Source organism: Poeciliopsis prolifica, unplaced genomic scaffold (assembly GCF_027474105.1).
Source record: "Poeciliopsis prolifica strain line A6 unplaced genomic scaffold, Auburn_PproV2 SCAFFOLD034, whole genome shotgun sequence".
Lineage (NCBI taxonomy): Eukaryota > Metazoa > Chordata > Actinopteri > Cyprinodontiformes > Poeciliidae > Poeciliopsis > Poeciliopsis prolifica.
In genome coordinates, this window is record NW_026562409.1 from 432,795 (window position 1) to 455,952 (window position 23,158).

The 23,158-nt window shown below is 45.5% G+C and overlaps 3 protein-coding genes across 4 annotated transcripts; 2 read left to right on the forward strand and 1 right to left on the reverse strand.

Annotated features, from left to right (window-relative positions):
* The first annotated feature begins 1,931 nt into the window (after nucleotides 1-1,931).
* Nucleotides 1,932-5,689, forward strand: LOC129373786 (uncharacterized). Its single transcript, XM_055051873.1, has 2 exons — nucleotides 1,932-2,009; nucleotides 3,909-5,689. Exon 2 carries the CDS (start codon nucleotides 3,935-3,937, stop codon nucleotides 4,685-4,687), a length of 753 nt encoding a protein of 250 aa, XP_054907848.1. The 5' UTR covers nucleotides 1,932-2,009; nucleotides 3,909-3,934; the 3' UTR covers nucleotides 4,688-5,689.
* A 104-nt stretch (nucleotides 5,690-5,793) lies between these two features.
* mettl23 (methyltransferase like 23) lies at nucleotides 5,794-9,345 on the reverse strand. The gene is made up of 6 exons (XM_055051874.1): nucleotides 8,917-9,345; nucleotides 8,403-8,626; nucleotides 7,564-7,668; nucleotides 7,255-7,492; nucleotides 7,095-7,179; nucleotides 5,794-6,378 (listed from the first exon to the last, which is right to left on the reverse strand). Exons 2-6 carry the CDS (start codon nucleotides 8,475-8,477, stop codon nucleotides 6,153-6,155), a joined length of 729 nt encoding a protein of 242 aa, XP_054907849.1. The 5' UTR covers nucleotides 8,478-8,626; nucleotides 8,917-9,345; the 3' UTR covers nucleotides 5,794-6,152.
* Nucleotides 9,346-9,353: 8 nt separating this feature from the next.
* Nucleotides 9,354-21,513, forward strand: jmjd6 (jumonji domain containing 6, arginine demethylase and lysine hydroxylase). Of its 2 annotated transcripts, none has more exons than XM_055051856.1 (6): nucleotides 9,354-9,712; nucleotides 16,051-16,439; nucleotides 17,616-17,902; nucleotides 18,838-18,973; nucleotides 20,814-20,952; nucleotides 21,036-21,513. In XM_055051856.1, the coding sequence occupies exons 1-6, from the start codon at nucleotides 9,584-9,586 to the stop codon at nucleotides 21,165-21,167; spliced, it is 1,212 nt and encodes a 403-aa protein (XP_054907831.1). In that variant the 5' UTR covers nucleotides 9,354-9,583; the 3' UTR covers nucleotides 21,168-21,513. The 2 variants fall into 2 exon arrangements, with proteins under 2 accessions (XP_054907831.1, XP_054907833.1); XM_055051858.1 differs by lacking the exon at nucleotides 9,354-9,712 and adding an exon at nucleotides 9,737-11,412.
* The last annotated feature ends 1,645 nt before the right edge of the window (nucleotides 21,514-23,158 follow it).

Genomic DNA, 23,158 nt, shown 5'->3' on the forward strand with positions numbered 1-23,158 from the left:
AGAAAGTCACAGGCTCCGCCCACAGAAAGTCACAGGCTCCGCCCACAGAAAGTCACAGGCTCCACCCACAGAAAGCCACAGGCTCCACCCACAGAAAGCCACAGGCTCCACCCACAGAAAGCCACAAGCTCCACCCACAGAAAGCCACAGGCTCCACCCACAGAAAGCCACAGGCTCCACCCACAGAAAGCCACAGGCTCCACCCACAGAAAGCCACAGGCTCCACCCACAGAAAGCCACAGGCTCCACCCACAGAAAGCCACAAGCTCCACCTACAGAAAGCCACAGGCTCCACCCACAGAAAGCCACAGGCTCCACCCACAGAAAGCCACAGGCTCCACCCACAGAAAGCCACAAGCTCCACCCACAGAAAGCCACAGGCTCCACCCACAGAAAGCCACAGGCTCCACCCACAGAAAGCCACAGGCTCCACCCACAGAAAGCCACAGGCTCCACCCACAGAAAGCCACAGGCTCCACCCACAGAAAGCCACAGGCTCCACCCACAGAAAGCCACAGACTCCTCCCACAGAAAGTCACAGGCGCCACCCACAGAAAGTCACAGGCTCCACCCACAGAAAGTCACAGGCTGCAACCACAGAAAGTCACAGGCTCCACCCACAGAAAGTCACAGGCTCCACCCACAGAAAGTCACAGGCTCCACCCACAGAAAGTCACAGGCTGCAACCACAGAAAGTCACAGGCTCCACCCACAGAAAGTCACAGGCTCCACCCACAGAAAGTCACAGGCTCCACCCACAGAAAGTCACAGGCTCCACCCACAGAAAGTCACAGGCTCCGCCCACAGAAAGTCACAGGCTCCACCCACAGAAAGTCACAGGCTCCGCCCACACAAAGTCACAGGCTCCACCCACAAAAAGTCACAGGCTCCAACCACAGAAAGTCACAGGCTCCGCCCACAGAAAGTCACAGGCTCCGCCCACAGAAAGTCACAGGCTCCACCCACAAAAAGCCACAGGCTCCACCCACAGAAAGCCACAGGCTCCACCCACAGAAAGCCACAAGCTCCACCCACAGAAAGCCACAGGCTCCACCCACAGAAAGCCACAGGCTCCACCCACAGAAAGCCACAGGCTCCACCCACAGAAAGCCACAGGCTCCACCCACAGAAAGCCACAAGCTCCACCTACAGAAAGCCACAGGCTCCACCCACAGAAAGCCACAGGCTCCACCCACAGAAAGCCACAGGCTCCACCCACAGAAAGCCACAAGCTCCACCCACAGAAAGCCACAGGCTCCACCCACAGAAAGCCACAGGCTCCACCCACAGAAAGCCACAGGCTCCACCCACAGAAAGCCACAGGCTCCACCCACAGAAAGCCACAGGCTCCACCCACAGAAAGCCACAGGCTCCACCCACAGAAAGCCACAGGCTCCACCCACAGAAAGCCACAAGCTCCACCTACAGAAAGCCACACTCCTAACTCAAATAAATTCTTAAAGTATACAAACTAATTAATAACAGAAAAAAATAAATAAACTTGTAATCAAAAAATACAACAATTAATTTAACAGCCAACATGTAGTACGTTCTGATGACGTCACCACATCGCAACTCTCTCCCGGTGCGTCACAATCCGGAAACCAGACAATTGAAAATAAGGCCAAGAAAATGTTTGAAAGTGACAGAAAAGGATTAATGTGAACTGAAGCGAGAACAACGAGTGACCCACGATGAACCATGATGAACCGCGGCAGTCCAAGCTGCAACCAAACATAAGTTAGAGATTGTGTGTGTGTGTGTGTGTGTGTGTGTGTGTGTTTTGCACAGACATGATTCCCAGTTCTCTGCTCTATCGCCTGCAGATACATTTTTTCTGACGTTGAATAACTGAGAGGTGATGTGGCGGCTCAGGGGGGTAAACGGCCTATTTAAAGCAGGGTTAGAAATGAGGGCCATTGCATCCAGGATGAGCTGCTTTAGTTCCAGTGAGTCGTGTCCTTCCTCCTCTGATGATTCCTGCGTCTCTGTCAGGATTTACTCTGGAGGTTTGTATTTTATTTTGGTGCATTTTTTGGGTGGAACATGTTAGAATGTGATGTTTAGATCTGCAGGTTTTGAGAATTGATTCATGTAGTTTTTCTTTGCTTTGATTATGCTGCAGCCTTTTCAACACAAAGACATTTGATTCCGTTTTAAATGAGATGGCTTACTTTTAAAGAGTCAGCATTTTATTTCTGTTTTTAGTCTTGAAAAAACATTTTAAACCCTGAAAGATGATGATAGATAGATGGATAGATCTAAATATCACTGCTCCTTTTAATGTTGAAGAAATTGAAACCATTTATTCCATAAAAAATAGAAAAAAAATGCTGAGATCTGAATGTCTTCTCATTATAACGTCTATTATTTAAGGGGCTGCACGGTGGGGCAGCGGGTAGCACTGCAGCCAGAAGGTTCTGGGTTCGATTTGTGGCCCGGGTTGCTGTCCCTGTGGGCTCTCTCCAGGTGTGTGTGTGTGTGGCTGTGTGTGTGGTTGTTAGGTCGTGACCCCTCTCTCTCTTTATGTTTGGATAAAATGAATATAAAGATGATTCAAGTGTTTTTCTGCGTCACTCTGAAAATGTTAATAATGTAGCTCAGGTGAAACAATGAAGTCTTAGAAAACGGTTTAAAGGGGAATTTTAATGAAACGTCCTAGTCAAAGATAACACCGTGGTGTTTTATTTGTTACTGGAAGCCGATTTAAAAGCACCAAAGTCTCGACTCACAAAGCTGTTTGATTTTCAGAGATTCTGATGTTAAATGTTTTATCTGGTAATAAAAACTGAAAATAAAAAGTCAGTCGGGTTTTTAAGACACGATGAGTTTCATCAAACGATCAGATTCTTCAGGATCTATGATCAATAATCAGCAGCTGACAGACAGGATGTGGTGCTGAAACAGATTCATCACATCACAGATAAAACTGTTAAAACTCTCAACATGCAGCAGAAGCAGAAAGTCAGAGAAAAGAAGCAGCAGGAAGAGAGCGAGTCGAAACTCGCCGAGGAGACAAGGAGAGGAGGAAACGAGGAGACGAGGAAATGAAAATCAGGCCGAAAAACAGAAACTCAAAAACAGACAAATCAGATTTAATGTTCATCCAACAAAACCCAGTCAGAGATCCTGGTCAACTAAATAAAAGTGATCAACTATCATTGATGGGAAATCTTTACCGTGTCTCTACTTGCTCTCGTCACAAACTTTAATATGACCTTGTTATGTATTTTCAGAATGTAAAATGTTGTAAACTGATTGAACTGAATCTGAGTCCATGTAACATTTCATAACTTGTGTCTGAATGAATCAGTTCAAGGATTTCCTGCTTCCTGTGGATGAAGCCGTCCGACCAGATCCAACCCCCAGGCTTAATCTGATTCCTCCAGGCTTAATCTGATTCCTCCAGGCTTAATCTGGTTCCTCCAGGCTTAATCTGATTCCTCCAGGCTGGATCTGGGTCCTTCAGGCTTAATCTGGTTCCTCCAGGCTGGATCTGGTCCCTCCAGGCTGGATCTGGTCCCTCCAGGCTGGATCTGGTCCCTCCAGGCTGGAACCTGCAGCGTCTTTCACAGAGAAATTGTTTTTGTTTCTGTGAAGACAAACAGTTTGTGGTTTTAATGAACCCTTCCTCCTCTTCATCATCATCAGCTTTTAAACCTGGTTTCCACCTTTAAACTGGATTCAAAGACATTTAGGTTCACATCAAGGCAGAAGAGAAAAGACGTGGAAATGAAGTTTTATGGAAAAATACAGAAACATTTGAAATAACTATATTTACCATGAAACAGAATTAAAGGCTGGATGTTCTTGAGGACGTTACAGGAGCAGATCTGGTTCAAGTTCAGGTCATAATCATTTAGCAGGAATTCAGACACAACTGACCAAATCTCAACTTTCTCCATCAGAGAATCTGAAGCTGAGGGTCCTGGTGATGGGGACGGACCTCGACCAAACCAAGAAGCTCGTAAAAGACCTGGAGCAATCCAATAAATCCGGTCCAGACGGCCGCTGCGTCAACGTCGGCTGTCTGGCTGGACGTGTTTCTGTGACCATCGACGGGTTGAACATGGTTGTCTTTAACACCAGGGCTATGTGCAACTCAGACGACCTTGGAATGATGATAAACCAGACCCGGGCGTGCATCTCAACGTCGGCCCGCCACATCTTCCTGCTCCAGCTGAACCAAAACCCACCAGCAGACGGAAAGAAGGAGAAAGACCAGAACCTGGTGGCGAGGGACCAGGAGGAGAGGGACCTGGTGGAGAGGGTTAAAAAGACTTTTGGTGACAAAGCATTGGAGAACGCGGTCGTTGTGTTCAGAAACGTTAAATCTGATTTTAAAACCCTGAATGAAAACCTCCAAAAGAACGAAACACTCCACAGCCTTTTACAGAGCAGCCAATTGGTGACGTCCAAACTGGGAGACAGTGTCCCAGCTGGTGTAAAGAAAGGCATCGATAACATCATCCAGGCTGACCAAACCTGCTACACCCACAAGATGATGGCGGCTCAGAGCAAGAAAAAATGGGAATGGAAAAATTTTTCTCTCAGAAAAAAAGTGTGTGTGCTGATCCTGGGGTGGGTGGGACTTGCAGTCGGATTCTTTTTCTCCTGCTGGGTGAAAGATCTGATAGAAATGGCGGCGGCTGCTGCCACCAAACACCTGATGCAGGTTTCAGAGTAACGAGCCGCCATGAAGCTCAAAGCTTCAGCAGGTCCTGGACCTGCAGCCACAGACCGGTTCTGATCCGATGAGCGCCGGGCTTTATCATATTAATCATATTCTGTTTGCTTCAACCTTTATCTAATATATTTATAGACCACACAATACATTTTATTCATCCAGAACATTTGATCATGTGGGAAGAATCCAGTTCTGCTCCTGCAGCCTGATTCCAGATGTCAGAAACGATTTTATTACATCTATTTTAATCTTGTGGCCTGAAAATAGGCAAGCAGGTTCTGAGAAACAGTGTCACTGTTTTTAAATCGCTTTTCTATTGTTTTACTCTTGTGTTTATGTATTAATTGCTTTTATTCTGTAACCAGGTGTCTGTGTTGCTGATTTCTGCCCAAGAAATGAGATCCAGATCTCAGCAGGTTCACCTGGTTAAAGGAAATGAAAAAAAAACAATTTAACTGAAATTATATTTTTATTTCTGTACATTATAGAACTGTAACTCTGGTCAAATGTTTTCTCCTCCTGAACATTAACGAGTTTAAACTGCAGGTTTTATTCATTTCTGATGATCTTGACTATAAATCTATAAACTGTTCAAATAGACTTTGATCTCAAAGGGAAACACGTCGAGATTCCTGGATAAAACTCTTTGAAATGTTTGCATGGCTGTTCTGAGGTTTTGGGCTTTGCTCTGTACTGTAAAGTTTGTTCTGGTGGTTTGTGGACCCGGTTCTGAAACCATCCTGTCTGAACCAAATTAAAAGCATCAGTCTGTTTGTTAGAGAATCCAAAGATTTCACTCCAGTGAGAGACACATGGTGAAGTCAAACGCCTCATTTTCTCCAGTGACTCTAACAGTTTGTGGTAAAGTGCTGAGTCAGCTTCAGACACACTGACACTGTCGTTAACATCAGTGGATCTGTGGGACTTTGTCACAAAAAGCAGAAATGAAGAGAAGAGCTGAAAAAACAACAAACTAATCTGGTAGTTTCTGCAACATATCAAGAGGCCGAGGACCGGACCGGTCCAAAACCAGAGAGCTAATCCCAGATTAGCTGCTTACAGAACCAGTTTCTAAAAGGTCAGCAGAGGGAGAAACACGACCAACCTGCAAGAGATTCGTTTATTTACAGGAATTACAGCAGATATACAGTCAGGACGGCGGCTGCAGGTTTTCTGTTTGGCTGTGGAAAATCTGCATAAAACCAAACGAAACATTTTCTAATATTCCAGTTAATCTGCAGAAACAGAAACCTGGATAATCTGTTCAGGCAGGAGGGAAGATGCATCTTCCAGAAACAGGAAGTCCTTTCATCAAACTACTAACGTCCTCAGAGGAACACTGCCCTCTGCTGGTCACACGATGCACACAGCTGAGAAAACTGAAAATCTGGAGTCAAATCCAGAAATATTCAAGATTCCCATCAGAACCTGAATCCGCCTTAATGTTTTCATTTCAATCAGTTTTTCACTGAGCAGCTGAGCGGCAGGCTGCGTGTCTGGGAGAGGTCGGTGACCCCTGGGACTGCGGGTCGACCTCCGACTCCCTGCTGATGATCATCATGTGAACGGTGTGGTTGCCCGGCAAGGCCGACCCGGCCAGCTCACACCCATCCGCACCGAAGTCCGCCAGCGGCACCGAGACGCAGCGCAGCCTCCAGCGGTGGAGCAGGGCCTCCAGGGACCAATCAGAGCTGTAAGGTCAACCAGAGGTCAGAGGTTAGACACTTTACCGCACTGGCACTGTAACTTCAGTCTGCTGGTAAAGATGTCAAACTTTCTCATTACATTAAACTTCACTGCAGCAGCAATTTGAAACAGCGAGAATTTCTATCCCAACTACAAGAATAAATATTATGGGAATAATAATACGATATTATCATGACATGATTATTATGATGGTTGAATGGAAATCATTTCACAACGCGAGAGAAACTGATAATATTATCAGAATAAAGTCATAATTATAAGAGACAATCTGAAATAAAACCAGGAATGTTGAACATTTGATGAAGTTATACTTTGTCATCAGATTATTAATAAGAAAATATTTTTATTTTCAAACCATCAACACCAGATTATCAGCAGCAGGACTTTGCAATCACTGAGCCTGGAGTGTGCAGATAAAAACCCTTCAGTGTTAAACCTTCCTGTGGCTCTTGCTTCTGGCCTGGGTTAGGGTCAGGGTTGGGGTCATGGTTGGGGTCATGGTTGGGTTAGGGTTGGGTTAGGGTTGGGTTAGGGTTGGGGTCATGGTTTGTCGGTCTGTGTGTTGATGCAGTCAGAGGTTTGCAACATGTTCATTTTTCTGGATTTGAATTTAAACCACCTGCTAGATCCAGTCTGGAGAAATGTTCTCAACCTGCAGCTTGAGTTCTGCAGGTTGAGAACCTTCCAGCAGCAGCAGTACCTCCTCACTTGGTACGTGGTCCAGAACTGAGCCTCCGGGTTTTTCCTCAGCAGGCAGACAAACGTCACCAGAACATCTTCAAAATCTGGAAACAGAAGCAGCAGCTCAGCGACAGCTGGATGAGGAGGCCTCAGCCTTCATCTGCGAGTGTCACGCCGACCCTCGGGGTCGTAGAAGACGTCTGAGCCGAGGACGACGTCCTGCGGGGGCAGCAGCAGCAGCTCCGGGGTCACGTCCCCCCAGCTGAGGCCCAACACGCCGACGTCCCGCAGCCCGTTGGCAGCGCAGCTCCGCCGGCCGTTCTCCAGGCACCGCGGCCGGTCCGATCCGTCCGACAGCGACACGCGGGCGCCGCAGCGGGCCGCCAGCACGCCGGGGAGACCCACACCGGCGCCGAGCTGAGCACAGGAGGGTCAACACGGGTCAACATGGGGTCAACACGGGATCAGAAACTACCCGTCCTCCTCACCTCCAGCATCGCCCGGCCTCTCAGCTGGTCTCGGTGGAACCACAGGTACTGGGCCAGAACCACGGCGCAGGGCCACACGTACATCCCATACTGAGGGTCCAGAACCTGCGGGTCCAGAACCGCAGTCAGAACCGAACAGGAACTAATGATGTCAGCTCTAAGCGTCTTCTGTCAAATTCAAACGTTATCAAATCTTTTGCATTTCCCAGATGTTACAAAAACTAGATCAGCATCTGTTTACATTAATGTATTAATGAGACTTGTTTTATTACGAGAATAAAGTCATAATACCAGTAGAATAAAGAACAACAATGTCAGCAGAAAATCATAAATTTGGAGAAAAACGTTGTTTTAACGAGAAAAAATCTTTGAGTTTTTAGATATTTCCCTATTTGTAAAACCACAGAATAACTTCACAACATTCCTCTTTTTATTCTCATTACTTTTTGTGGAGGAGATATCATGAAATTACACCTTATTGTGAAAATATAGCGGCTGTATAATAGAAATATAGCGGCTGTATAATAGAAATATAGCGGCTGTATAATAGAAATATAGCGGCTGTATAATAGAAATATAGCGGCTGTATAATAGAAATATAGCGGCTGTATGATAGAAATATAGCGGCTGTATAATAGAAATATAGCGGCTGTATAATAGAAATGTAGCGGCTGTATAATAGAAATATAGCGGCTGTATAATAGAAATATAGCGGCTGTATAATAGAAATATAGCGGCTGTATAATAGAAATATAGCGGCTGTATAATAGAAATATAGCGGCTGTATAATAGAAATGTAGCGGCTGTATGGTGACGCGGCGGGGAGCTGCAGCACCAACCTCTGGGATGCAGACACTCAGACTCTCCTCTGGGTGTTTCGCGTCTGTGAAGGTGAAAACTTTGCTCCCCTCCATCGCGGCCAGCAGCTCCACCTGCGGCTCAACGTGGAGCCTCTGATCCAGTCACTGACTGTATCTGACCCCGCCACGCTGGTCGCGTCTTCCGCGGTGTGATGAGGGTCCGTTCCGTCGCAATTAGCCGGTGTGCGAGTCAGCTGGAGGCGCTAAACATCGATGATGAAGAGTTTTCTTTTTAAGCGTCACCGGTAATCATGATTAGCATAAATATAAATTACTATGAATTCAAACACATTATTATTATATGATCAATTCTTGGTCATGTGCAACAATGAAGCTCTATATTGATCAAAACCTGTTACTTTGTTTGCTAATTTAGTACAGAATTTTGGCGTAGACATCACTTAGGATAAACCAATAAGTTATCAATAAAAACAGCGGCAGTAACGCATCGTTAATAAAGCAAGTTTAGAAGAAAGCTGAACTGAAACGCTACCTTCTCCTTCGCGGTACGCCGCTCTCTGCACCGGCTAGGAAATCGGGCAGAGTTTCTGCTTGTGTCGTTGTAAATCCCACCCAGAGTTTCTGGTGCGTTGCGGTGTCCTCGAAAGTCGCAATGTTTACTGGAAAAGCCGTTCACTAAAAAAACAGAAGGATCTGTTAACTGATGTACTCAATTACTGACCTGAACATTAGTGTTAAATGTCCAAAATGGTCAAGCTCTTTTTTTAATTTCGTCTGAAATAAAAAACGATTGCGTTTGATATAATATAAACATTCCGACCTCCGGGTAGGTCTTGAACGTAGCAGCCAATAACATTAATGGGCGGGAATGCTTTGTAGATGACCAACACCAATCAGCGCACTGCAAATTTTGTGAAGCTGCAGCCAATCAGATGCCTTCCGTCTCATTTAGGGCGGGTGTGAATTGCGTAATCAGTTTCACAAGCATTGTGTGTCCCGCTGTTAGATTTGATCAAACTTTAATGGTGTGTCTGCGGTTTTAAAGCTCACATTTATAGTTACACATCACAGAAGTTCGAGAGCAGCTTGCGTTTATGTCGTTGTTTTGTGTTATTAAAGCGACGCCGAGAGCAGGTGGGTGAATGTAGCCCCGAGTTAGCTCAGTTAGAGGCTAATCAAACACTGCTAACCGGAAGAAAATGAACCATAAAAGTAAGAAGAGAATAAAAGAGGCGAAGCGGAGCGCCAGACCAGAGCTGAAGGATTCCCTAGACTGGATGAAACACGATTATTATGAGAACTTCGACGTATCGCATCAAACCGTGAAGGTAACAGTTTATCTCCCCCAGCCGAGCTAACAGCAGCTAGCCGCGGAGAACAGTGCGCTTGGTCACGTAGACAATGTAGGATCCGTTGTTAGCGCGCCCTCTGCTGGAGGAGCGGCAGCTGCATCCCTGCTTTTACGCAATTAGACTTATTTAATATTTGTATGAGAAATGAAAGTAGGTAAAGTTAATAGATTGGTCACGTAACCTGTTAATGAAGCAGAATTAACCTAAAAACACGCATAACTGTTCTTCATAGAAGTGGTTTAGTTTTTTTATTCCCTGGTTTTGAAATCCCTTCAAATGTAAAGTTTTATTGATTCCCACTTCCACATATGGTGTTGTTATGTATTGTAACGTTTACAGTGCTCCTCAGACAGACTTTGATATTAGTGTTGAACAAAGGTTAAAGCCAGTCATGAAACTACTATAACGGTAAAGAAAGGGATCATTGCTACTGAGGAAACCCTGGAGGTCAATCTGAGAACTCAGAGGTCGTCTCCACAGCTGGAGGTGGATCCAGGTTAACCGGCGATTTGGGTCTTTCCACACAGGCGGAACCAGAACCTTCAGTCAGGCCTGATACCATAACAGATTTTAGTGGATGATACAATGTCCCAGAAAGTTTTGCTATAAGACACCGATAATATTGTTTATAGCAATGTTATTGTTACAGTAATAACAATAACATTGAGAACACATTCTCAAAGATCAATAAACTTCAGGGTTTCCCTCAGAAAACCTGCTCAGCCCGGCGGTCGACGCGCCGAGGCGTCCGCCATGTTTTTGTAGTAAAACATGTAAAGTTGACAGGAAAATAAAAGTATTGTTGGGTAATTATATGAAAACATGGCCAGTGAAACTATTTAAACCCAAAACTAGTCTTAAAAACAACACATCAAAAAGTACAATGAATCATAATTATTAGCATTTCTGTTTAATCCAAATAAAGTCATCAGGGCTTCTGGGGCCATAAATGATAACACAGACCACAAATATAGAAATGTAACATTTGTTTATTGAGATGATCAGTGCTGCTAATACATAGATTGAAATACTTCAAATAGTTTAAACATTTAAATGTAAGATTCGGGGGGTGTTGTGTGGCGCAGAGGTCAGCAGGGGTCAGCACGCCCCACGTTTGGAGGCCTCAGTCCTCAACGCGGGTTTGACTTCTGGCGACCTTTGCCACATGTCTTCCCCTCTCCTCGCCCTCTTTCCTGTCTGCCTACTGTCAAAAATATGAGCCGCAAAAACTCTTTGGAGAAAAAAAAATGATAAAAAAAAGTTTATAGCAGCTGACAAGTTTGTAAAAGATTGTTTTTTTTACCATAGCAACAATCTGATGCTGTGAGTTTAATCTTTGAGTTTGAGTGGGTTGTTGACAAGTACAAATTAATAAACTGTAATTATAACTGATTGTTTTTAGGTTGGCCAGTTAATCTGCTTTAATCTCCCAGATTAAAACCAACAGAAGCTGTTAGAGGTTCTGATGTTTTAGCATGCAGCCTTGGACCGGCCCTGCAGGATGAAAGCGACTACATAGAGCTGCACAACCAGAGCTGATGCGGCGCTTTAGACTCCTACCTTGATGTAGAATTCTCCAAAGAATCATGATTCCTCCCAGGGGGTTTGATGGAAACATCCTCACAGGTCGGCCAGTGTCCAGTTGGAGTGAAAGGAGGAGCGCGACCTCTGCTGAGGTGAACTTGACAGATCCAGAGCGAGGCAACATGCTGAGGCAACATGCTGAAGCAACATGCTGAGGCAACATGCTGAGGCAACATGCTGAGGCAACATGCTGAGGCAACATGCTGAAGCAACATGCTGAAGCAACATGCTGAGGCAACATGCTGAGGCAACATGCTGAAGCAACATGCTGAGGCAACATGCTGAAGCAACATGCTGAGGCAACATGCTGAAGCAACATGCTAAAGCAACATGCTGAGGCAACATGCTGAGGCAACATGTTGAAGCAACATGCTGAGGCAACATGCTGAGGCAACATGCTGAGGCAACATGCTGAAGCAACATGCTAAAGCAACATGCTGAGGCAACATGCTGAGGCAACATGTTGAAGCAACATGCTGAAGCAACATGCTGAGGCAACATGCTGAGGCAACATGCTGAAGCAACATGCTGAGGCAACATGCTGAAGCAACATGCTGAAGCAACATGCTGAGGCAACATGCTGAGGCAACATGCTGAGGCAACATGCTGAAGCAACATGCTAAAGCAACATGCTGAGGCAACATGCTGAGGCAACATGTTGAGGCAACATGCTGAAGCAACATGCTGAGGCAACATGCTGAAGCAACATGCTGAGGCAACATGCTGAAGCAACATGTTGAGGCAACATGCTGAAGCAACATGCTGAAGCAACATGCTGAGGCAACATGCTGAGGCAACATGCTGAAGCAACATGCTGAGGCAACATGCTGAAGCAACATGCTGAAGCAACATGCTGAGGCAACATGTTGAAGCAACATGCTGAGGCAACATGTTGAAGCAACATGCTGAGGCAACATGCTGAGGCAACATGTTGAGGCAACATGCTGAAGCAACATGCTGAGGCAACATGCTGAAGCAACATGCTGAGGCAACATGCTGAAGCAACATGCTGAGGCAACATGTTGAAGCAACATGCTGAGGCAACATGCTGAAGCAACATGTTGAGGCAACATGCTGAAGCAACATGCTGAAGCAACATGTTGAGGCAACATGCTGAAGCAACATGCTGAGGCAACATGTTGAAGCAACATGCTGAGGCAACATGCTGAAGCAACATGCTGAGGCAACATGCTGAAGCAACATGTTGAGGCAACATGCTGAAGCAACATGTTGAGGCAACATGCTGAAGCAACATGTTGAGGCAACATGCTGAGGCAACATGCTGAAGCAACATGCTGAGGCAACATGTTGAGGCAACATGCTGAGGCAACATGCTGAAGCAACATGCTGAGGCAACATGCTGAGGCAACATGCTGAAGCAACATGCTGAAGCAACATGCTGAGGCAACATGCTGAAGCAACATGCTGAGGCAACATGCTGAAGCAACATGTTGAGGCAACATGCTGAAGCAACATGTTGAGGCAACATGCTGAAGCAACATGTTGAGGCAACATGCTGAGGCAACATGCTGAAGCAACATGCTGAGGCAACATGTTGAGGCAACATGCTGAAGCAACATGTTGAGGCAACATGCTGAGGCAACATGCTGAAGCAACATGCTGAGGCAACATGTTGAGGCAACATGCTGAGGCAACATGCTGAAGCAACATGCTGAAGCAACATGCTGAGGCAACATGTTGAGGCAACATGCTGAAGCAACATGTTGAGGCAACATGCTGAGGCAACATGCTGAGGCAACATGCTGAGGCAACATGTTGAGGCAACATGCTGAAGCAACATGTTGAGGCAACGCGCTGAGGCAACATGCTGAGGCAACATGCTGAGGCAACATGCTGAGGCAACATGTTGAGGCAACATGCTGAAGCAACATGCTGAGGCAACATGCTGAGGCAACATGCTGAGGCAACATGTTGAGGCAACATGCTGAGGCAACATGTTGAGGCAACATGTTGAGGCAACATGCTGAAGCAACATGTTGAGGCAACATGCTGAAGCAACATGTTGAGGCAACATGCTGAGGCAACATGCTGAAGCAACATGTTGAGGCAACATGCTGAAGCAACATGTTGAGGCAACATGCTGAGGCAACATGCTGAAGCAACATGCTGAGGCAACATGCTGAGGCAACATGCTGAAGCAACATGCTGAGGCAACATGCTGAAGCAACATGCTGAGGCAACATGCTGAAGCAACATGTTGAGGCAACATGCTGAGGCAACATGCTGAAGCAACATGCTGAGGCAACATGCTGAGGCAACATGCTGAAGCAACATGCTGAGGCAACATGCTGAAGCAACATGCTGAGGCAACATGCTGAAGCAACATGCTGAAGCAACATGTTGAGGCAACATGCTGAAGCAACATGTTGAGGCAACATGCTGAAGCAACATGCTGAAGCAACATGCTGAGGCAACATGCTGAAGCAACATGCTGAGGCAACATGCTGAAGCAACATGCTGAGGCAACATGTTGAGGCAACATGCTGAAGCAACATGTTGAGGCAACATGCTGAGGCAACATGCTGAAGCAACATGCTGAGGCAACATGCTGAGGCAACATGCTGAGGCAACATGCTGAAGCAACATGCTGAGGCAACATGCTGAAGCAACATGCTGAAGCAACATGCTGAGGCAACGCGCTGAGGCAACATGTTGAGGCAACATGCTGAGGCAACATGCTGAGGCAACATGCTGAAGCAACATGTTGAGGCAACATGCTGAGGCAACATGCTGAGGCAACATGCTGAAGCAACATGCTGAGGCAACATGTTGAGGCAACATGTTGAAGCAACATGCTGAGGCAACGCGCTGAGGCAACATGTTGAGGCAACGCGCTGAGGCAACATGCTGAGGCAACATGCTGAAGCAACATGCTGAGGCAACATGCTGAGGCAACATGCTGAGGCAACATGCTGAGGCAACATGCTGAAGCAACATGCTGAGGCAACATGCTGAGGCAACATGCTGAAGCAACATGCTGAAGCAACATGTTGAGGCAACATGCTGAAGCAACATGCTGAAGCAACATGCTGAGGCAACATGCTGAGGCAACATGCTGAAGCAACATGCTGAAGCAACATGCTGAGGCAACATGCTGAAGCAACATGCTGAGGCAACATGCTGAGGCAACATGTTGAAGCAACATGCTGAGGCAACGCGCTGAGGCAACATGTTGAGGCAACGCGCTGAGGCAACATGTTGAGGCAACATGCTGAAGCAACATGCTGAGGCAACATGCTGAGGCAACATGCTGAGGCAACATGCTGAGGCAACATGCTGAAGCAACATGCTGAGGCAACATGCTGAAGCAACATGCTGAAGCAACATGCTGAGGCAACATGCTGAGGCAACATGTTGAGGCAACATGCTGAGGCAACATGCTGAGGCAACATGCTGAGGCAACATGCTGAGGCAACATGCTGAGGCAACATGCTGAAGCAACATCCTGAGGCAACGCGGTGAGGCAACATGCTGAGGCAACATGCTGAAGCAACATGCTGAGGCAACATGCTGAGGCAACATGCTGAGGCAACATGCTGAAGCAACATGCTGAGGCAACATGCTGAGGCAACATGCTGAAGCAACATGCTGAAGCAACATGTTGAGGCAACATGCTGAAGCAACATGCTGAAGCAACATGCTGAGGCAACATGCTGAGGCAACATGCTGAAGCAACATGCTGAAGCAACATGTTGAGGCAACATGCTGAAGCAACATGTTGAGGCAACATGCTGAAGCAACATGTTGAGGCAACATGCTGAAGCAACATGCTGAGGCAACATGTTGAAGCAACATGCTGAAGCAACATGCTGAGGCAACATGCTGAAGCAACATGCTGAGGCAACATGCTGAGGCAACATGCTGAGGCAACATGCTGAAGCAACATGCTGAGGCAACATGCTGAGGCAACATGCTGAAGCAACATGCTGAAGCAACATGTTGAGGCAACATGCTGAAGCAACATGCTGAAGCAACATGTTGAGGCAACATGCTGAGGCAACATGCTGAAGCAACATGTTGAGGCAACATGCTGAAGCAACATGTTGAGGCAACATGCTGAAGCAACATGCTGAGGCAACATGTTGAAGCAACATGCTGAAGCAACATGCTGAGGCAACATGTTGAGGCAACATGCTGAGGCAACATGTTGAAGCAACATGTTGAGGCAACATGTTGAGGCAACATGCTGAGGCAACATGCTGAGGCAACATGCTGAGGCAACATGCTGAGGCAACATGCTGAAGCAACATGTTGAGGCAACATGCTGAAGCAACATGCTGTGATTGGTCGCTCTGTCAGATTTAAATAATAATAAACTATAAACATTTTTTACTCTGCAAGTGAAACTCTCAGAGCAACGGAGACGCTTGCAATCCGGATCAACACAGGAACTGGAAAACATTTTTGAATAAACCAACAAATAAAGTGAATTATAAAAAATTGTAAACAAAATTGTGATGACAAAATAAGATTTATTTGTGACCAAATCAGCAGCCTGAAGACTTTTATCACCCATTTTTTGATAGGAGACAATCAACAAATGATGTAAATGGAAATGATTGACTCAGTTTTAATGTATGTGATTAATTGATTTGTTGCGACAGATCTAATCTGTGAATTGAGGCCTCCTGTTGTCCAGAACCAAACCAACCGTGTCGGATTATTCCTGTGGTTTTGCCTACCTTGCTGAAGGACTTCCTGTCTTGCAGGACAACGTGGAGCGTGTGGACGCGCTGCACCTCTCTCCAGAGGAGTTCATCTCGCGCTTCGAGCGCCCCTACAAACCCGTCGTCCTCCTCAACTGCCAGGAGAGCTGGCCAGCTCGGGAGAAATGGACGCTGGAGCGCCTCAAACGCAAATACCGCAACCAGAAGTTCAAGTGCGGCGAGGACAACGACGGCTACTCTGTCAAGCTGAAGATGAAGTATTACGTGGAGTACCTGGAGTCCACGCACGACGACAGCCCGCTCTACATCTTCGACAGCAGCTACGGCGAACACGCCAAGCGCTGCAAACTGCTGGACGACTACGAGGTGCCGCTCTTCTTCAGGGACGACCTGTTCCAGTTCGCTGGGGAGAAGCGCAGACCGCCGTACAGGTGAGCCCCCTGCTCACCCTGCACTTTAAACAGGGTAGGGCATTTATTGCATCAGTTATGATTCTCGCAAGACTTTGATTTAATCATTTTAATTAATGATATTCACAAACACCAAGAATTTTTCTCCACTGTTCAGTAAAGGTGTATCAATACATATCCAAAAAATATGGTAGGGGTCCACTGATTTATCAGCACCAATTTTCTTAATTACAGGAGGTCATTAAGAAAATGACCTCCTGGGTAGTAACATGATCTGCAAGTAACCGATCATGTAGTAACATGATCGGTTACTACCCGATCATGTCGACCTACTGACCTCAGCTGCTCTGCAGTGAGAGGTTTGACTGTTAGCCCCACCTATAATGTTAGCCCCGCCCATAGAGTTAGCCCCACCTATAATGTTAGCCCCGCCCATAGATCTAGCCCCACCTATAACGTTAGCCCCGCCCATAGAGTTAGCCCCACCTATAATGTTAGCCCCGCCCATAGAGTTAGCCCCACCTATAACGTTAGCCCCGCCCATAGAGTTAGCCCCACCTATAACGTTAGCCCCGCCCATAGAGTTAGCCCCACCTATAATGTTAGCCCCGCCCATAGAGTTAGCCCCACCTATAACGTTAGCCCTGCCCATAGAGTTAGCCCCACCTATAACGTTAGCCCCGCCCATAGATCTAGCCCCACCTATAACGTTAGCCCCGCCCATAGAGTTAGCCCCACCTATAACGTTAGCCCCGCCCATAGAGTTAGCCCCACCTATAATGTTAGCCCCGCCCATAGAGTTAGCCCCACCTATAACGTTAGCCCCGCCCATAGAGTTAGCCCCACCTATAACGTTAGCCCCGCCCATAGAGTTAGCCCCACCTATAACGTTAGCCCCGCCCATAGAGTTAGCCCCACCTATAACGTTAGCCCCGCCCATAGAGTTAGCCCCACCTATAACGTTAGCCCCGCCCATCCGGGTTTGGCTTTTTAAAGATCAGCCAGTAAACTCCAACTTGTGCCACCCTAAAAATATGATTAAGTGTAGTTACTGTGATCACTTTAGTGACATAAATCTTGTTTATTTTAAAGAAGGATGTAATAAAAATTATAAACCTTTGTGGGTGTGTAATTTTGTCTCTTTTCTCGTCATAACTGTGACCCAACTGTCCATAACTGTGACCTGTGACCCCTCAGGTGGTTCGTGATGGGCCCGGCCCGCTCCGGCACCGGGATCCACATCGACCCGCTGGGCACTAGCGCCTGGAACGCCCTGGTGCAGGGCCACAAGCGCTGGTGCCTGTTCCCCACCAACACGCCGCGCGAGCTCATCAAGGTGACCCGGGAGGAGGGCGGCAACCAGCAGGACGAGGCCGTCACCTGGTTCAGCGTGGTCTACCCCCGCACCCAGCAGCACACCTGGCCGCCCGACTTCAGGCCGCTGGAGGTGCTGCAGCGGCCTGGAGAGACCGTCTTCGTCCCGGGTCAGTCCGGTTCCGCTCACCGTTTTCGTCCATAAACCAAAAACATTTGAGCATCAAATTGTGTCACTGAAATCGGCGACACAGCGTTAGCTGAGCTTTCACTGAACCGAAAATATCAAAGAATCATTCAGGACGTAATTTTACAAAACATTAAGCTGATCGCACTGGTTCTCATTGGACCGGTTCTGATTGGACCACTGATGGTTCTGATCCACCTCAGATACCGTCAGTCATTTGGATCAGCTGAATCAGGAGACGTGAGGCCCGGCTGCCGAACACTTCTCAATCAATCAACATTTGACCTGATGCTCACTGATTAGTTGAGTGATTGGTTGATATTGGCCGATCGATCGGCTGGTTTTCACCGATTGATCGGCTGGTTTTAACTGATAGGTCGGCTGGTTTTCACTGATTGATCGGCTGGTTTTAACTGATAGGTCGGCTGGTTTTCACTGATTGATCGGCTGGTTTTAACTGATAGGTCGGCTGGTTTTCACCGATCAATCGGCTGGTTTCACCGATCAATCGGCTGGTTTCACCGATCGATCGGCTGGTTTTCACTGATTGATCGGCTGGTTTTAACTGATAGGTCGGCTGGTTTTCACTGATTGATCGGCTGGTTTTAACTGATAGGTCGGCTGGTTTTCACCGATCAATCGGCTGGTTTTCACTGATTGATCGGCTGGTTTTAACTGATTGATCAGCTGGTTTCAACTGATAGGTCGGCTGGTTTTCACCGATCGATCGGCTGGTTTTCACTGATCGATCGGCTGGTTTTCACTGATTGATCGGCTGGTTTTCACCGATCGATCGGCTGGTTTTCACTGATTGATCGGCTGGTTTTCACTGATTGATCGGCTGGTTTTCACTGATTGATCGGCTGGTTTTCACCGATCGATCGGCTGGTTTTCACTGATTGATCAGCTGGTTTCCAGGCGGCTGGTGGCACGTCGTCCTGAACTTGGACACGACGATCGCCGTCACGCAGAACTTCGCCAGCACCACAAACTTCCCCATCGTCTGGCACAAGACGGTGCGCGGCCGACCCAAACTGTCCAGGAAGTGGTACCGGTAAGAGAGCGGCGCCGCCCAAACACATCTGAGACATTATTATTTTAAAGGTTTTCAATAAAAGTACAATATGAAAGAGTAACAAAATAGAAACTGCTGTTACTTTGTCATTTAAAACTACATCAGAAAATGTTTTCACTTTAGCATCGTTTACTTTGATTTTTATTCTTTTTTTATTGCATTTTAATTTTTTATTCTTCTCATTCCTTTTAATGTCATTCAGTTCAATAATTCAATAATTTACGTTTTTGTTTGAAAATTATTTTTGTTTCTACAGTATTTTATATATTTTATTTTTCTTTGTGTCCAGTTTAGTTTTTTTATCCTTAAAAATCATCATTTATTATTATTTTATTATAAACTTGAGCTAAAATTTGGGTTTTAGTTATTTTTACAGTTTTCTTTCCAAAAGTTTGGAAAGAAAAGTTTAATTTTCTCAGAGGAAAAAAAATGTTTCAAAGTTTTTCTGTTCTGTGTTGCCGAGGCAACGCATGAATCCAGTGTGTGTGTTTCACGGTGTGTATTACAGTGTGTGTGTATTACAGTGTGTGTATTACAGTGTGTGTATTACAGTGTGTGTATTACAGTGTGTGTGTATTACAGTGTGTGTATTACAGTGTGTGTGTATTACAGTGTGTGTGTATTACAGTGTGTGTGTATTACAGTGTGTGTGTATTACAGTGTGTGTGTATTACAGTGTGTGTATTACAGTGTGTGTATTACAGTGTGTGTATTACAGTGTGTGTATTACAGGTGTGTGTTTTATGGTGTGTGTGTTTCACAGTGTGTATTACAGTGTGTGTATTACAGTGTGTATTACAGTGTGTGTATTACAGTGTGTGTGTATTACAGTGTGTGTGTATTACGGTGTGTGTGTTTTAAGGTGTGTGTGTTTCATGGTGTGTATTACAGTGTGTGTGTATTACAGTGTGTGTGTGTTTTACGGTGTGTGTGTTTCATGTGTGTGTGTTTCATGGTGTGTATTACAGTGTGTGTGTATTACAGTGTGTGTATTACAGTGTGTGTATTACAGTGTGTGTGTATTACAGTGTGTGTATTACAGTGTGTGTATTACAGTGTGTGTATTACAGTGTGTGTATTACAGTGTGTGTATTACAGTGTGTGTGTATTACAGTGTGTGTGTTTTAAGGTGTGTGTGTTTCATGGTGTGTATTACAGTGTGTGTGTATTACAGTGTGTATTACAGTGTGTGTATTACAGTGTGTGTGTATTACAGTGTGTGTGTATTACGGTGTGTGTGTTTTAAGGTGTGTGTGTTTCATGGTGTGTATTACAGTGTGTGTGTATTACAGTGTGTGTGTGTTTTACGGTGTGTGTGTTTCATGGTGTGTGTGTTTCATGGTGTATTACAGTGTGTGTATTACAGTGTGTATTACAGTGTGTGTGTTTTACGGTGTGTGTGTTTCATGGTGTGTGTGTTTCATGGTGTGTATTACAGTGTGTGTGTTTTATGGTGTGTGTGTTTCACGGTGTGTATTACAGTGTGTGTGTATTACAGTGTGTGTGTATTACGGTGTGTGTGTGTTTCACGGTGTGTGTGTTTCACGGTGTGTATTACAGTGTGTGTATTTTACAGTGTGTGTGTTTCACAGTGTGTATTACAGTGTGTGTGTATTACAGTGTGTGTGTTTCATGGTGTGTATTACAGTGTGTGTATTTTACAGTGTGTGTGTTTCACGGTGTGTATTACAGTGTGTATTTTACAGTGTGTGTGTTTCATGTGTGTATTACAGTGTGTATTTTACGGTGTGTGTTTCACGGTGTGTGTGTTTCACAGTGTGTATTACAGTGTGTGTGTTTTACGGTGTGTGTGCTGCAGCATCCTGAAGCAGGAGCGTCCGGATCTGGCGGCGCTGGCTGATAAGGTCGACCTGCAGGAGTCGACCGGCATCGCGTCGGACAGCTCCAGTGACTCTTCGTCCTCGTCCTCGTCCAGCTCCTCCGACTCCAACTCTGACGTAAGGCCGGAACGCCGTCCGACGATCCGAGCCGCCGTACTTCCTGCACGTACATGACTTCCTGTTCTCTGTCTGTCCTGCAGGGGGAGTCGGGCTCCGAGGGCGACGCCGTGTCCCACCGCAGGAAGAAGAGGCGGACCTGCGGGGCAGCGGCCAATGGCGACTCCACCAGCCAGGACGACTGCGCCAGCAAGGAGCGCTGCTCGTCCCGGTGACCCCTGGGGTTGTGACCCCTGGGGTTGTGACCCCTGGGGTTGTGACCTACTGCCTTTAACTGTTAAACCCGTTTGATGAGGCGTTGAGGTGCTTCTGTAGACTAAAGGTCCAGGACGGATGCTGCTGTGGTGAACTCTGACCTTTCTGGACTAAACTGAGGCCTTCTTCACCTGAACGCTGCAGCCGACCCTCGGCTTCTGGGACTCCAGTTGTGCCAAAAACAGGAAGTGATGTCATGTGGTTTCCTGGTTCTTATGAAACTCTTTTAGCGTTGTCTGACCGGCGGATTTGTCTTCTGGGCCTTAAAATAAAGAATTTCAGAGGAAAAGTTCTGCTGTCGGTGTGTGTACTGTCCTGCCTGTGACCATGGCAATATTCAGCACCTCTGTGGCTCGTTAAGCAGGTTCTGCTGGACTCGGCCTGGTTCTGGACCAAACAAAGGAACAGGACCGGCTGAGTTCTGCAGTCTACCCTGACCAGCAGGGGGCGACAGTAGACAGAAAAAAACTCCTTTAGCAGGAAGAAACCTCCACCAGAACCAGAACCAGAACTGGGCTCGGTCTGGAGAAGGAGAAGAAGAACTGAAAATATTCCCATGTTAGAGAAACAGTAGAGAGTTAATAATAATAATGATAATAATGATATTAATGGCTGCTGCTGCTTTAGGGGAGAAACAAACTGATCTGGTTTTAAAGCTTATTAACAGCAAAGGCTCATCTATGAGCTTTGACTAGGACACAGATTCATCTTTCAGCCTCAAGCTAGCACCAGACTGCTGACTCCCTAAAAATACATATTTCTCTGTTACTCATAAAAACAGTAAAATAAGTATATTTTTAAATGAATTTGTTTCATGTCAAATTTATATTGCATCATTTAATGAGACATTTATTTCTAAGATATTTCATGATTTATTGAATCGTTTTGTTCCTCCTTAAACCCCGTGAGTCGCATCCTGATTGTTTTAACTGTAAAGAACAAATTTAAAACATATCGCTGCTCATTGCAGAAAGATTATCAGCAACAAACGTTACAATGGTTCCAAAGAGTAAAAGTTTCCTAAAACTGATATTTATTATATTTCTGATATCTATCTGGATAAATAAATATGTTTTAAGGACTTTATGAGTTTCTGTAAATAGTTCAGAAAAGAAAAACAATTCAAACATGACCTGGATCTCCGGAGTTTCTGACCCGGAAGGGAGGTTCTGCTATGGCCTCCAGCCTTATAAAATAAAAGCTGAACCATGTTCTCAAATTTTTATTTTGAAAACTTAGCACGTTGAACACTTTGCTGAAGTCTTTCTCTTATTTTGAAGCCTATTTATTTCTGGCTCTTATTTTGAAGCCTGTTTATTTCTGGCTCTTATTTTGAAGCCTGTTTATTTCTGGCTCTTATTTTGAAGGTTATTTATTTCGAGCTCTTATTTTGAAGCCTGTTTATTTCTGGCTCTTATTTTGAAGGTTGTTTATTTCTGGCTCTTATTGTGAAGCCTGTTTATTTCTGACTCTTATTTTGAAACTTGTTTATTTCGAGCTCTTATTTTGAAACCTGTTTATTTCGAGCTCTTATTTTGAAACCTGTTTATTTCTGGCTCTTATTTTGAAGCTTGTTTATTTTTGGCTCTTATTTTAAAGCTTGTTTATTTCTGGCTCTTATTTTGAAGCTTGTTTATTTCGAGCTCTTATTTTGAAGCCTGTTTATTTCTAGCTCTTATTTTGAAACCTGTTTATTTCTGGCTCTTATTTTGAAGCTTGTTTATTTTTGGCTCTTATTTTGAAGCCTGTTTATTTCTGGCTCTTATTTTGAAGCTTGTTTATTTTTGGCTCTTATTTTGAAGCTTGTTTATTTCTGGCTCTTATTTTGAAGCTTGTTTATTTTGAGCTCTTATTTTGAAGCTTGTTTATTTCGAGCTCTTATTTTGAAACCTGTTTATTTCTGGCTCTTATTTTGAAGCTTGTTTATTTTTGGCTCTTATTTTGAAGCCTG